At 41.7% G+C, this 15,457-nt stretch overlaps 1 protein-coding gene across 1 annotated transcript in view; it reads left to right on the forward strand.

The window, feature by feature from the left end:
• Nucleotides 1–1,446: 1,446 nt before the first annotated feature.
• LOC132819533 (BEN domain-containing protein 4) overlaps nucleotides 1,447–15,457 on the forward strand; it is a 45,314-nt gene continuing 31,303 nt past the window's right edge. The window contains exon 1 of the mRNA XM_060831095.1: nucleotides 1,447–1,921. Coding sequence (XP_060687078.1) covers nucleotides 1,456–1,921 — 466 coding nt within the window. The 5' untranslated portion in view covers nucleotides 1,447–1,455. The remainder of the gene's footprint in view (nucleotides 1,922–15,457) is intronic.

The raw sequence follows: 15,457 nt of genomic DNA on the forward strand, positions 1-15,457 counted from the left end.
AATACTTGCACAATCCTAGTGAGTAAACAGCTCTGTTATTAAAAGCCAAAGTTGATCGTTCTGAAATGCTTTCTCTGTCACTTGTAATTTATTGCACCCTTTTCATTTCCAGGAGTAATGGAGGAGTATTACAGCTGCACAGGAGGCAATTCTGCATAGCAGTAGGAAATCCAATGAGAGCAGAGAATGCAGGCAAATTGGGCAGAGATGAAAAAAGTATTAATTATTTAAATGTTTTCGAATTCAAATAAATGACCTTTAACTTGACAAACGTCGTAAATACCAACTGCTATTGATTCATGGCCTCGGAAACTTAATTCAAAAATATTACAATGATATTTACAGTTTTTTTATTGTCAGAGAATTGTCTAAAACCAGTTATGTTGAACTTCAATTTGACGGAACTTCTACACATTTATTTTCTAAGTAATGCATTTGTCTTTCTCATCAATGAATATTATAGGGTTTCAGCATCGTGTCCCGCAAAGGCATGCATTTCCTGTCGCCGCTCTCCAATACGTCAATAAATAACAGAAAGCAGGGGTTGGTATGAAGTTAAAGATTTTGCGAAACTCCGTTTAAACGACCCAGAACTAGAGCAGCTTTGCTTCATCAGGTTAAATATTATCGCTCCCACCCCTTTCCATCCAAACAGGTCGCCGTCTTGCATGTACGCGGCTGGACGAAATTGGCAACTGTTTGTTATTTTACCGGCACTCGGTTGAATATTTAAATCATCCAATCTAAACTTGTTTTGGCGATTACATTGTGTTAAGATGCAAAGAAAGACTTCACTTGCGCCCGTCTTTTGTTATTTTAAACTCTTGCTGACAGACCATTCTGCAAGACTATAATTTTAAGAAGACAGTATGCAGACACAGATAGGGTTAGAGACACATACAGGTTGTCACACAGACGGAGCCACACACACTGTTATAGATATAGCCGGGATGACATACAGCAAGACAGCGAGGCGCGTACAAATATAAACACACAGGGAGATGTAGGTAAAGGGAGGCACAGAAACAGATAAACAGAGAGACCCTCTGATAACTGCAGGTACACACACAAACCCACGCTGATGCATTGAGACATTGAGACACAGTGACACATACACAGAGAGAGAGAGAGACGCACCAACACAACTGAAGCACAGAGATGTAGAGAGTAAGAGATACAGAGATGTAGCACACAGGTACAGACACACTGGGACAGACGCTGAAGCCAGTACATTGACAGCAGTCTTAAAGCAGCAAGCAGAAGTCCCGCCCTTGCATCCTCCTCATTGGGTCGCTCCGGGGGCTGCGCGCTCCTTCGCCGGGATGTCTCCTGGGTGTAGGTCAGCGGCGCTGTCAATCACCGCCGGCCCTTCCGACTGCAAGCTCGACTGAGTGGAAGCGTCAAACCAGAAGGGGAAGAAAAATCGCCCCCTCCCCCTCGCACGGGCGATCTGCAATGGAGGAGGAGATGAACCAGGCAGAGGACGAAGGATTGCGATCGGGTACCATCTCCAAACTCTGCAAACAGCGGACCCCCTACAGCGTCCTCAAACCATTCCCTGGCAGGAAGACGATGACCAGGAGGTACGAAAGACCCACCATGATCGAGATCCCACAACTGGCCATCGGGACTGGAGGAGGAGGGGCTCATCACCATCACCCGCCGGTTACCATCAACACTGAGCAGCAGCAACAACAGCAGCAGCATCACTTCCACCATCAGCAGCAGCAGCAGCAGCATTATCCATACCAGAGCATCTCGAACAACAGGATAGCCCCTGGAGCAGTATCAGCATCAACATCTACATTAGCTTCAGTATCTCAATCTTACCTAGGAGCAACGGCTTCTGACTATCCGCCTGTCAGGTACAACAACATACCTACAAGCCAATCAGGAGCTGAAAACATCATCCTAAGTGCAGGTATACTCTTGCTCTCTCCATTTACAGCGCTGGTTTGTTGTTATATCTCATTCACTAAAAACCAAAAGTTTCTTGTTGAAGGCAGTAATTTTGTTCATGGCAAGTTTTCCCAAGAATGGCTGAACTCCTAGATTTTTTAATTAACTTATAAAATACCAGAGGCACAATACAGGAAGGATTTTAAATCTTGAATTGATAAATCTGTATATAGATTCACTCTCCATTTAAATTGCATTGCTTGTTGATTTGGGTTGAAGATCAATTGTTGCTGCTGAATTCAGTTTTATTGTGATATAGGGTGACCATAGATACAAATTCAAACTGGAAGTTGAAAATCTGAAGCAAGGAAGCAAAACTGCTTGGAATATGAAGCAGATTTGTTGGCATCTGAAAGAATAGACAGGATAAATCTCAGATAGGACATTTCATCAGAATGTATTCTTGTGCATTTTGTATAAATGCCACATTATTAATTAATAATCACTGCTACTTTTCACTATTCATGGAAGATGATTTTTGGATTGCATTTAACAGTGTGATTCCAGGTTACTACTTTATATGTGGATGGTTTATTAAAATCTGAGCATTATGTCAAAGATGAGAACAAAACATAGGGTTGTATTTTCAACTGAATTGTCAAAGCTGGTTGTGTATTAAGAATTCTTTGAGAGCATTTCCTTGTCTTTGCTTATTTCAGTTACTGGCTGCATGGTTGTAAATCAAAAACTTTTCATTATTGGGCACTGAAATTAACATCATACCAGAAATTAACAGGTTGATCAGCACATGAAAAACAAAGGAAGCAAAATGAATTACTTGTAATCCATAACCCAAGCTGATACTGTTTAAGTCAGAGAAATCTGAAGACATCTGTTTAGGAATTAAAATCTGACCACAAAGACAGCTTAACAAATCAAAAGTCTATTTGTTGTCTGTTATAGAGTCATAGAGATGTATAGCATGGAAACAGACCCTTCGGTCCAACCCATCCATGCCGACCAGATATCCCAACCCAATCTAGTCCCACCTGCCAGCATCTGGCCCATATCCCTCCAAATCCTTCCTATTCATATACCCATCCAAATGCCTCTTAAATGTTGCAATTGTACCAGCCTCCACCACATCCTCTGGCCTACACGTACCACCCTCATTCCATATACGTACCACCCTCTGCATGAAAAAGTTGCCCCTTAGGTCTCTTTTATATCTTTCCCCTCTCACCCTAAACCTATGCCCTCTAGTTCTGGACTCCCCGACCCCAGGGAAAAGACTTTATCTATTTATCCTATCCATGCCTCTCACAATTTTGTAAACCTCTATAAGGTCACCCCTCAGCCTCCGATGCTCCAGGGAAAACAGCCCCAGCCTGTTCAGCTGTCCCTGTATCAGATCCTCCAACCCTGGCAATATTCTTGTAAATCTTTTCTGAACCCTTTCAAGTTTGACAACGTCTTTCCGATAGGAAGGAGACCAGAATTGCACGCAATATTCCAACATTGGCCTAACCAATGTCCTGTACGGCCGTAACATGATCTCCCAACTCCTGTACTCAATATTCTGACCAATAAAAGAAAGCATATCAAACATCTTCTTCACTATCCTATCTACCTGCGACTCCACTTTCAAGGAGCTATGAACCTGCACTCCAAGGTCTCTTTGTTCAGCAACACTCCCTAGGACCTTACCATGTTAGTTGAAGCATTTTGATCTTTACCCATCACCTCTGTCTTTTGCTCACATTCTTCCACCTTTCAGCTGCCACCTTCCCAACACATCCCCAACCTCTCCCCTCATATCCTTCCAGCAGCTTAATCCATAGCCCTCTTACCTTTACATTAGAAGGTTATAACTTCAAGTTCCACTTCAGGTTTAGGGCTGCTATAGGAAGCATGTTATTAAACTTGAAAGAGAACAGAAAAGATTTACAAGGGTGTTGCTGTGCCTGGAGGGTTTGAGCTATAGGGTGAGGCTGAGTTGGCTGGAGCTTTTTTCCCTGGAGAATTGGAGCCTGAGGGGTGACTGTACAGAAAGTTTATAAAATTATTTGTGGCATGGAGAGGGTGAATAGCCAAACTCTTTTTCCCAGGGTAGGGGATTCCAAAATGAGAGAGCATAGGTTTAAGGTGAAAGGGGAATGAGTTAAAAGGGACCTGAGGGGCAACTTATTTATGCAGAGGGTGATGCATATATGGAATGAACTGCCAGATTAAGAGATGGAGTTGGGAAGAATGACAACATTTAAGCGGCATCTGGATGGGTTAAAGAATAGGAAGAGTTTAAAGGGATATGGTCCAAATGCTGACAAATGAGAGTAGATCAATTTAGGATATCAGGTCAGCATTGGACGAGTTGGGTTGAAGTGTCTGTTTCTATGATTGTTTGACTTGATCCAAAATCTCAGTGCTGAAATGTCAAAACATTAAAATGAAGTCCTAGTTTCCCTTCCAGGTCCACTAAAAAAAAACTGATGTTATTACAAAGAAATGCAGGTAATTATCACTTTGACCAATTTTCGTTCATCTGCCCTCATACAAAACTGAACTTATCTTTTTAACATTCGTGTGGAAAATATTGGGACATCTTATGATGTGCAACAACATGTTGCTATTGATAGTTTGCAGATATTTCCTAATCATTCTGCTTAGAGATATTGTAACACACTTTCGGAACAGATGGTACTTGAACCCAGGCCTCCTGGCTCAGGACTAGGTAAACTACTGTTGTGCCACAAGAGTCCTGCTATTGATGGTTTCTATTGAGCTATCTTGATACCTGTCCAAGTTTTTCTAAGTTATGCCTGAAAATTAGTCTTGTCACTTATGCACTTAACGTGTTACCATTACCTAATTTATTCCTCATAAACTATTGACAGTCATCTTTCAAACTTCTGGTGGAGAGTTGAGAAATATTTTGAATGCATATTAAATTGTGATTCCAAATACTTTCTCTTGTATTTTAGTGAACTTATAATTGTTTCCTGTTACATCTAACACCAGACTTTACTTCTAGTCACAAAGGTCAGCTGGCTTCTGGACTAATTGATTCTCTACGGTTGCCTTTAATCACACTACTTCATATTTAAAATGATGAAAGTTTCATATTTTGGATTGCAGAAAAAGACAATTAATCTCTGACACTGATCTCTTGATCTCGATAATATACATTTCTGGAGCTCACAGGGAATGAAAGGTCTCATCCACTTAAATCAAACCAATTTGATTGCGAGCTAATGTTTGGATGATAATGTTGGGTCAAAAGTTAGAAACTTAGCTACATATACCAAGTTTTAGACAAACCCAACAACTGAAAATTATTTTGTTAGCATTTATAGATAATATTTTCATGGAGCTGTGTTAGAGGAAACATTGAACCCAGTAGCATAGGATAGCTAACGTAATGTCAGTAGAGCATCAATTGTTAAATAAGGGCACACAAGTGATGATATTTTTCCAATTGTGTTCGATTATGTGGTAACTCAGTTCCAATACACAACTGCAAGGAGCATTCCATAGTTTGTGTCATCAAGACTCACTGTCAATACATAAAAAAAATCCTTAATGCATGATAGCTTTTCCACTCTTCTATGTTGAAAGTGTACATATAGTGAAAATCTCTTCAAGTTATTCAATGTACAGGAGATGACAAGGGTTACATGTTCTGGATTAGTGGTGTTGGAAGAGTACAGCAGTTCAGGCAGCATCCAAGGAGCAGCGAAATCCAGCGTCCAAGGAGCATGTTGCAATGTCCGTTAAATGCTCCGTTTTAGTCTTTGTGGATCACCTTCAAAGTAAAGTTCATAGAATATTGATCCTGATTCTTTCATGATATTTAGTTCCCAACTGAGATGTATTGTTCTGTCTCCATTTTGTAAAACCACGTCCAGCAACATCTTAAACAAAGCTTTTGCAGACATTCAATAACCTTTTCAATTTGTATTATGTCAATCAGAGTGGTGAAGTCAAAATGGTGGGAAAAAAAAACAAACACTGATATCAAGAATAGGTTACAATTTACCAGAAAGATTTGAGTTCAAATCCAATTCAGGTTGACCGAATCCAACACTTGGCAGAAACATGGAAAGAGGGTGCCATCTAATTCACTAGCGCTGTTCCAATGTCCACTTTTTAACTGGAGCTGTCTACTCTGTTTACACTTTTCTCTCCTTTCTATGTAGCCTCTTTATTCTTACCTTTCAATTATTTTTCCAATTCCATTAATAGATTAGATTCCTTACAGTGTGGAAACAGGCCCTTTGGCCCACCAACTCCACACCAGCCCTCCAAAGAGCAACAACCCAGACCCATTTCCCTCTGACTAGTGCACCTAATTCTACGGAAAATTTAGCATAGTCATTTCACCTGACCTGCACATCTTTGGACTGTGGGAGGAAACCGGAGTACCCAGAGGAAATCCACTCAGACACGGGGAGAATGTGCAAACTCCACACAGACAGTCACCCAACGCTGGAATTGAACCCAGGTCACTGGCACTGTGAGGCAGCAGTGCTAACCACTGAGCAACTACTTGCAATAATGTGGAGGTGCTGGTGTTGGACTGGGCTGAATAAAGTTAAAAATCACACAACACCAGGTTATAATCCAGCTATAACCTGAGAAGTACAAACTTTTGCAGCCCTGCTCCGTCGTCAGGTAACTGGTGGGGCAGGATCATAGGACACAGAATTTATAGCAAAAGATCATAGTGTCATACACTGATGTGGTTTTTCAACAAATCTAGATTGCTGTTAAGTCTTTCATCTTTTACAACGAGTTGCAGGTTTTGATTCATTAAAATGTAAATCCCAGAACTTTTATCAAGACATGTTCCCAAGATAACTTAAGGTTTTATAAAAAAAGGTGACATCTCAGCTCAGACAATGTATTAAAGGTGTGAGGTTAGAGTCTGTCTGTATCCCATTCTTGAGTCAGACTGGCTCTATTTCCAAAGTAGGAATTTATGAAATGTCACATGGACAGGCAGCCTACAGGTTGTGTGCTTTTTGAACAAAATAGAATGTATCTGCCAATACAAATTCACCCCATAGACTTATATATGTGTGTACATGCTTGCTGTGATGTGTGTGTGTGTATGTGTGTGTGTGAGAGAGAGAGAGACGGAGAGAGTGTGAGTGTTTGTGCATATGAGTGTGTGCGCGTGTGCAAGTGTGTGTGTTTGCGTGCTTGTTAGAGTGTGTGTGAGAGAGAGAGAGAGAGGGGGAGAGAGTGTGAGTGTGCGTGTGTGTGAGTGTGTGTGTGCGTGCTTGAGTGTGAGAGTATGTGTGTAAGTATGTAGTGTAGTGGGGTCACCTGTAGTCTGACTTGAACTTGCAATAAAGCATCCCAAGTTCTTTTGCCTCCTTGTGAGAAAATATTTCTTTAAATGGTTTCCTTTGTTCCTATGATAATATTTAGTGTCAATTCCTTTTCACTGACTTGTGAACCAATGGAAACTATCTTACCTACATAAAGTATTTCAGAATATTGTACACCTATATTCTGTGCATAATACCTTTCATTACAACAATAACCTCTCATTCCTGATATCATTAAAGTGCTGCACCCCTTCTAGGCCAACATATCCTTCATGAGGTCTGTTACCCAAAACTGAACTCAATACTCCAGATACAGTCCAAAAGGCACTTGGCAGCTGAACCACTGCTTTATTGTTTCAAATGAATTGAGGTAAAGGTCAACATTCCATTAACTTTTTTGATTATCTTTTTGACCTATGCAACAGTGTCTAGTGATTTATGTAGGTGGACACCTAATCCCCTTTGCAATCTCTTTGAATGTCACAGCTCTGAACAATGAAAAGAAAATGTTTCAATTTGTTTTCCCATGATCTGAAATGGATGGCTCTATATTTCTCCATATTAAATTTGCATTTGCTGAAGCTTTGCCCACGCAGTCAGAGTCTCGATTGTCTTTTGTAACCTCTCTTACCAGCACAACTGACTGGGCTTTGTAATTTACTGCAACCTAGTCAGAGCCTGAGGGATGACATTATAGAGGTTTATAAAATCATGAGGGGCATGGATAGGACAAATAGACAAAGTCTTTTCCCTGGGGTCAGGGAGTCCAGAACTAGAGGGCATAGGTTTAGGGTGAGAGGGGAAAGATATAAAAGGGACCTAAGGGGAAACTTGTTCACGCAAAGTGTGGTATGTGTATGGATTGAGCTGCTGGAGGAAGTGGTGGAGGCTGGTACAATTGCAATATTTGAAAGGCATCTGAATGGGTATATGAATAGGAAGAGTTTGGAGAGATATGGGCCAAGTCCTGTCAAATGGGACTATATCAGGTTAGGATAACTGGTTGGCATGGACGAGTTGGACCAAAGGGTCTGTTTCCATGCTGTACCTCTCTATGACTCAAAACAGTTGAATTTAAAGCTTTTGTTATTTGTTCATTTGAAACATTAATATAAATGGTGAAATAATCAGGTCTTAAAACAGATTCTTTCAGAACATCACTTGTCACATCCGAGAAATGGGAGAATTAACCCCTTACACCTTGGTGTCTGTTTGGCATCTCACAAAGTCATCAGGTATCAACTCAACTCACAAACTTAGTACAATCATAACAATCTGAAAAGTGTGTAGTTCCCCTAACTTCTTAAATTCTACATGCTTCTACTCTTGCTACATTGTTTTTGTATTGCCAAGCACCTAATGTAAGCTAATCATCTACATTTTAACAATCTATAGCTGAAAACTACATTTTCTTTACTTACACAATCAATGAAATTGAAGTAGTCAGGCACATCTGCCCTTTGTAAATTAATGCTGATTTTTCCAACTGTTTGATGATTTTCAACGTGTTAATTAATTTCATCCTGAATTTTATAATCTAGAAGTCACTCAAACCAAGGCTTTAGTTTTGCTTGTTCTGAGTGTGGTGTTTCCATCTATCTGCCTTTTGACTCAATCCTGCTTCTAAAGCTTTTTCGAAAATTATAATTAGTGGCTGTGATTTCTCCCTCCTATCTATCACATACTTCAGAGCCATGGTTCTCAGTTGCGAATCTTCCTCATTTTCCTAATATATTCCTGTAGCTCTGTTTACAATGTCCTCTGTAAGAAAGATGCAAAATACATTTGAATGTTTAAATTAGAACGAGGAATAGGCCATTCAGCTTTATGAGCCTGCTCCAACATCAGTAAGGTTGTTGCTGATCTGATTGTTTTATTTCTTCATAAGATGTAGGCATTGCTGCCTAGGCCTGCATTTAGTGCATATCTTTCATTACCTTGTCAAAGGTATTGAGAGTGAGCAGCCTTCTTGATTTGTTGCAGTCCTTGGAGTGTAAAAACATCTGAAATAATGGATGTAGGTTTGCTCATTGAGCTGGAAGGTTTATTTTCAGACATTTCGTTACTATACTAGATAACATCTTCAGTGAGCCTCCGGATGAATCACTGCTGATGATTCCTGCTTTCTATTTATATGTTTGGGTTTCTTTGGGTTGGTGATATCATTTCCTGTGGTGATGCCACAGCAATATACATACTGTGGCTATAAAAACAGATCAGAGAACAGGCAATCTGTGGTTATTTAATCATCTCTTGTTATACTAAAGGCTGCCCAACAAAGCACAAGTCAGGAATGTGACTTGTGATACCACTTTCCTGGATGACTAGCTCCAACAACACTCACAAAGCTTGACATCATCCAGCACAAATCATCCTGCTTGATTAGCAACCTATCCACACTTCAAGATTCACCTCTGCACCACTTTCGTGTAGTCACAGCAGTGTGTGCCATAACGAAGGTGCACTGTAGTCATTCAATAAGACATTTTTGACAGCACCTTCCAAACTCGTGACTTCTACCACCTTGATGGACAAGGATAGCAGACATATGGAAGCACCACCATCAGCTGCAAATTCCCCTTCAAGCCTCACATCACCTTGACCTGAAAAATATTGCCATTCCTTCACTGATGCTGTATCAAAACCTAGAACGCCTTTCCTAACAGTATTTCAAATTTGGAGATGATTTGTAGCTCAGGTTGAGGTTCTGGATGTAAGTTTGCTCGCTGAGCTGGAAGGTTCATTTTCAGATGTTTCATCACCATACTAGGTAACATCCTCAGTGAGCCTCCAGACGAAGCACAGCTGATGATTCCTGCTTTCTATTTATATGTTTGGATTTCTTTGGGTCAGTGATGTCATTTCCTATGGTGATGTAATTTCCTGTTCTTTTTCTCAGGGGGTGGTAAATGGGGTGCAAGTTAATGTGTTTGTTTATAGAGTTCCTGTCGGAATGCCATGCTTCTAGGAATTCTCATGCGTGTCTCTATTTGACTTGTCCTAGGATGGATAAGTTGTCCCAGTCGAAGTAGTGTCCTTCCGTATCTGTATGTAAGGATACTAGTGAGAGAGAGTCATGTCATTTTCATGCATCCAGGATACATGAACAGCAACTAGCCACAAAACAACATGACTCTCTCTCACTAGTATCCTTACATATAGATAAGGAAGGACACTACTTCGACTGGGACAACTTATCCATCCTAGGACAAGTCAAATAGAGACACGCACGAGAATTCCTAGAAGTATGGCATTCCGATGGGAACTCTATAAAGAAACACATTGACTTGGACCCCATTTACCACCCCTTGAGAAAAAGAACAGGAAATGACATCACCATAGGAAATGACATCACTGACCCAAAGAAATCCAAACATATAAATAGAAAGCAGGAATCATCAGCTGTGCTTCGTCTGGAGGCTCACTGAGGATGTTACCTAGTATGGTGATGAAACATCTGAAAATGAACCTTCCAGCTCAGCGAGCAAACTTACATCCAGAACCTCAACCTGAGCTACAAATCATCTCCAAATCTGAAATACTGTTAGGAAAGGAGTTCTAGGTTTTAATACAGCAGCAGTGAAGGAATGGTAATATTTTTCAGGTCAAGGTGATGTGAGGCTTGAAGGGGAATTTACAGCTGATGGTGGTGCTTCCATATGTCTGCTATCCTTGTCCATCAAGGTGGTAGAAGTCACGAGTTTGGAAGGTGCTGTCAAAAATGTCTTATTGAATGACTACAGTGCACCTTCGTTATGGCACACACTGCTGTGACTACACGAAAGTGGTGCAGAGGTGAATCTTGAAGTGTGGATAGGTTGCTAACCAAGCAGGATGATTTGTGCTGGATGATGTCAAGCTTTGTGAGTGTTGTTGGAGCTAGTCATCCCGGCAAGTGGTATCACAAGTCACATTCCTGACTTGTGCCTTGTTGGGCAGCCTTTAGTATAACAAGAGATGATTAAATAATCACAGATTGCCTGTTCTCTGATCTGTTTTTATAGCCACAGTATGTAGATTGCTGGGCCAATTTAGCAACTGCTCAATGGTAACCCCCAGAACATAGATGGTGAGGAATTTATTCATGTAATACCATTGAACTTCAAGAGAAAATCACTAGAACCACTCATGTTGCAGATGGTAATTACTTGGCACTTGAATGAGACAAATATTACTTACTACTTCTGAACACATAACTGGACTATGTCCAGGCCTTGTTGCATGTGAATTGCTTCACTGTCTGGGGAATCACGAATGATTAGAGAAAGTGAGGACTGCTGGAAAGCAGATGCTGGAGATCACAGTCAAAAAATATGGTACTAGAAAAGCACAGCTGGTCAGACAACATCTGAGGTGCAGGAAAATCAACGTTTCGAGCAGAGGCTCTTCGTCAGGCGACTCTCCTGCACCTCAAATCACAAATGATGCTGAACATGGTGCAATCAGTGAATATCTCATTTTATGACCGAATGGTAAAGGGAAGTCATTAATGAAACAACTGAAGGTGGTTGGTCATCGAGTCATAGAGATGCACAGCATAGAAACAGACCCTTCGGTCCAACTCGTCCATGCTGACCAGATATCCCAACTCAATCTAGTCCCATTTGCCAGCACTTGGCCCATATCCCTCTAAACCCTTCCTATTGCTATGCCCCCAACTAGATGCCTTTGGTCAAAGTACACTACTTCAAATAAATTGCTGCAATGATGTCGTGGGACAGGAATGATTGATCTCAACAACTACAACCATTTCCTTTGTGCAAGGTATGACACCAATAAGCAGATAGTTCTTGCCTTGATTCATATTAAGCCGTGCTGTGCTTCACCTCGAGACCGCGAGTCCGTGCGGGGCTTTACCTTGAGACCGGGAGTCCGTGCTGGGCTTCACCTCGAGACCGGGAGTCCATGCTGGGCTTCACCTCGAGACCGGGAGTCACTGCTGGGCTTTAGCTCGAGACCGGGAGTCCATGCTGGATTTTATCTCGAGACCGGGAGTTTGTGCTGTGCTTTACCTCAAGACTGGGAGTCTGTGCTGGTCTTTACCTGGGGATTGGGAGTCCGTGCTGGGTTTTACCTGGAGACCGGGAGTCCGTGCTGTGCTTTACCTTGAGACCGGGAGCCTGTGCTGGGCTTCACCTCGAGACCAGGAGTCCATGCTGGGCTTTACCTTGAGACCGGGAGTCCGTGCTGGGTTTTACCTGGAGACCGGGAGTCCGTGCTGGGCTTTACCTGGAGACCGGGAGTCCGTGCTGGGTTTTACCTGGAGACCGGGAGTCCGTGCTAGGCTTTACCTCGGGACCGAGAGTCTGTGCTGGGCTTCACCTTGAGTCTGGGAGTCTGTGCTGGGTTTTACCTTGAGACCAGGAGTCCATGCTGGGTTTAATGTCGAGACCGGGAGTCCATGCTGGGCGTCACCTCGAGATCAGAAGTCAGCCTTGGCTTCACTTCGAGGCTGGGAGTCCGTGCTGGGAGTTCCTCGGGTTCCATTGAGCCACCGATAGTGTCCAAGGACTTAAGCTAAGTAATGAGTTAAAACAAACATGGAGGAAAGTAAAGAAATGGATGGAGCAGAGGAGCTCTGGAGATCTCAGGAACCCTCCTTGATTGTGCTGGTCCTGCCCTGATTTCATAGAAAGGACTGAACTGGGCAATTTTCCACATCATCAGGTAGATGCCGGGGCTGTACTGAAATAACTTGGCTGCTGTAGTACGGCTGGAATGTTATCAGGAGCACTTGGAGCATCCCCAAATATTCAAAAATCCCTCTCAGCCCGGGGTTGGACTCTCTTCCACCCTTTTCAGTTGGGCAGAAGATATTTAAAGGTTTGAATGTACAAACAAACAGATTCAAGAACAACTTCTTCCCCATTGTTCGCAGACTTTTGAACGGACCTCTCTTTTCGCACCTTCTCGGTGGCTGTGACACTGCCCTCTGCCTGCTGCCATGATGCTCTTTGTTTGGTACGATCTGCCTGTTTAGCACACAAAGCCACACTTTTCACTGTATCTTGGTACGTGTGACAATAAATCAAACAACAAGCAAACCATATCACACAGAGAGAATCAAACTGGTTGAAGACTGGCATCTGTGATGCCGGAGACTCTGGAGGAGGCTGAGTTGGATCATCCACTTGGCACTTCTGGCTGAAGACTGTTGGGAATGTTTCAGCCTTGTCTTTTGCACTGATGCTGTGTGTGCTCCCATAATTGAGGAAGCAGTACTTGTGATGTCTCCACCTCTTGTTAGTTTTTTAATTGTCCAACAGTAATAATGACTAGATGTGGTAGAGTCGAGATTAGATCTGATCAGTTAGGTAGATAGCTGCTTCCACTGTTTGGTATGCCCATAATCTTTTGTTGTAGCTTCACTAAGTTGACAGCTCATTTTTAGGTGTGTCTGATGGTGCTCCTGGCATTCCTTCCATCACACTACATTGAATCAAGGTTATTACCTATTTGGATGTTAATGCTAGAGTGGTGCATCTATCAGCCATGAGGTTACAGGTTGTGGTTGCATATAAACTACATCGGGTGCTGCTGGTCCACAGTGCCTCCAAATGATACCCACTTTATGTTGTAGATCTGCTTGAAACCAGTTTAACACGGATGTCGTACCATACAACACAATGGAGGCTATTCTCAATGTGGAAAAGGGACTTTGCCTTCGCAAAGACTATGCAGTGATCATTCCTACTAATACTGGGATGGACAGATGCATCTGTGACAGGTAGGTCATTGGGAAAGAGGTCAAGCAAATTTTTCCCTGTGGTTGGTTTTCTCACTATCTACCACAATGACTTTTGCAGCTATGACTTTTAGGACTCAGCTTCTTTGGTCAGTAGTGTTGCTACTGAGCTAATTTTGGTGATGGGCTTTAAAATCCCCCATCTAGAGAACACGCTATGCTGTTGCTGCCCTCAGGGCTTGCTCTGAGTGGTGCTCGACAGGATGTCAGCTGGCATCAGCTAAAGGGGAGCAGTAAGTGATAATCAGCAGGTAATAATAATTATTCAATAACAATAATAATAATAATTCTTGCCCATGTTTTATCAGATGCCTGTTCATCTCATGCAGTCTAGAGTTAGTGTTGAGTATTCCCAGCGAAACTCCTTCCTGACTATATGCCGCTGGTGCTGTCCTACAATGGGACAGGAAATACCCAGCAATGGTGATGGTCTATCTAGGACAGAGCTTGTAAGGTCAGATTCCCTGGGTATGACTATGTCACACCCTTGCTTGGCTAGACTGTGGGACATCTCTCCCAATTTTGGTATAAGCCCCCAGTGTTGGTAGAGAGGATATTGCAGGGTCAGGAGGACTGAATTTACCATTGTTCTGCGTCGTCGATCAATGGAAGTTGATGCCAGGTAGTCTGTCTAGTTTCATTGCTTTGATTAGATTTCGTTATTGATACAACTGACTCGCTCATTCGACTTTGTCCAAAACCACATTACTGTAAGTCTAGAGCCACTTGTAAGCCAGACCGAGTACAGATGGTAGATTTCCTTTGGTATAAGGTGTAAGTGCACCAAATAGGATTTTATAATTGCCAATAATTACATGATGGTCATTAGGCTAGCTTTTAATTGTAATATTTATTGCATTCAAATTTCATCATTTGCTGTAGTGGGAGTCAAACTCAAGTACCACATGCATTACCCTACGGTTCTGGTGTCTGAGTCCTGTGACATAATCACTACTCCACCACACTTACTCCACAGTCTTGCCTAACCCTGATAACCTTTCATCCCATTACTTATCAAGAATCTAACTATATCCAGTTTTCCGCATCCCTTTCAGATATAAAATATAAAGTTTCCATTGCTACCAATCCCTAACTTTCAACTTTAAACTACAATCTTCTCTCATACACCTTTTCTGTGCTTATAATCTCCCTTTAATTTCTGTACATTTTATTTAATTTTACACAGTTTTCTTCTGTATTATCCTCTGTTTTTGCAGTCTCTTTTAAATGTTTTGTTTCCTTTATATTTATCCATGAAATCTTCAAGTTGTTGTGCCAGCTTTAACCCAGTCAGAATTAATTTAACTGGCAATTTATCAATTTCTTGTTTAAACACCTCCCAATGTTTGATCTGGACATTTTCCAACTAATTTATCAAAGTTAGACTAATTTAATATCTTGGAATTGAGCTAATTTTCAGTCCAACAGCTATCTTCAACCCTTTTTTGTTTCACTATCTATTTTCAATGTGAACGTAAGT

Source organism: Hemiscyllium ocellatum, chromosome 1 (genome assembly GCF_020745735.1).
Source record: "Hemiscyllium ocellatum isolate sHemOce1 chromosome 1, sHemOce1.pat.X.cur, whole genome shotgun sequence".
Classification (NCBI taxonomy): domain Eukaryota; kingdom Metazoa; phylum Chordata; class Chondrichthyes; order Orectolobiformes; family Hemiscylliidae; genus Hemiscyllium; species Hemiscyllium ocellatum.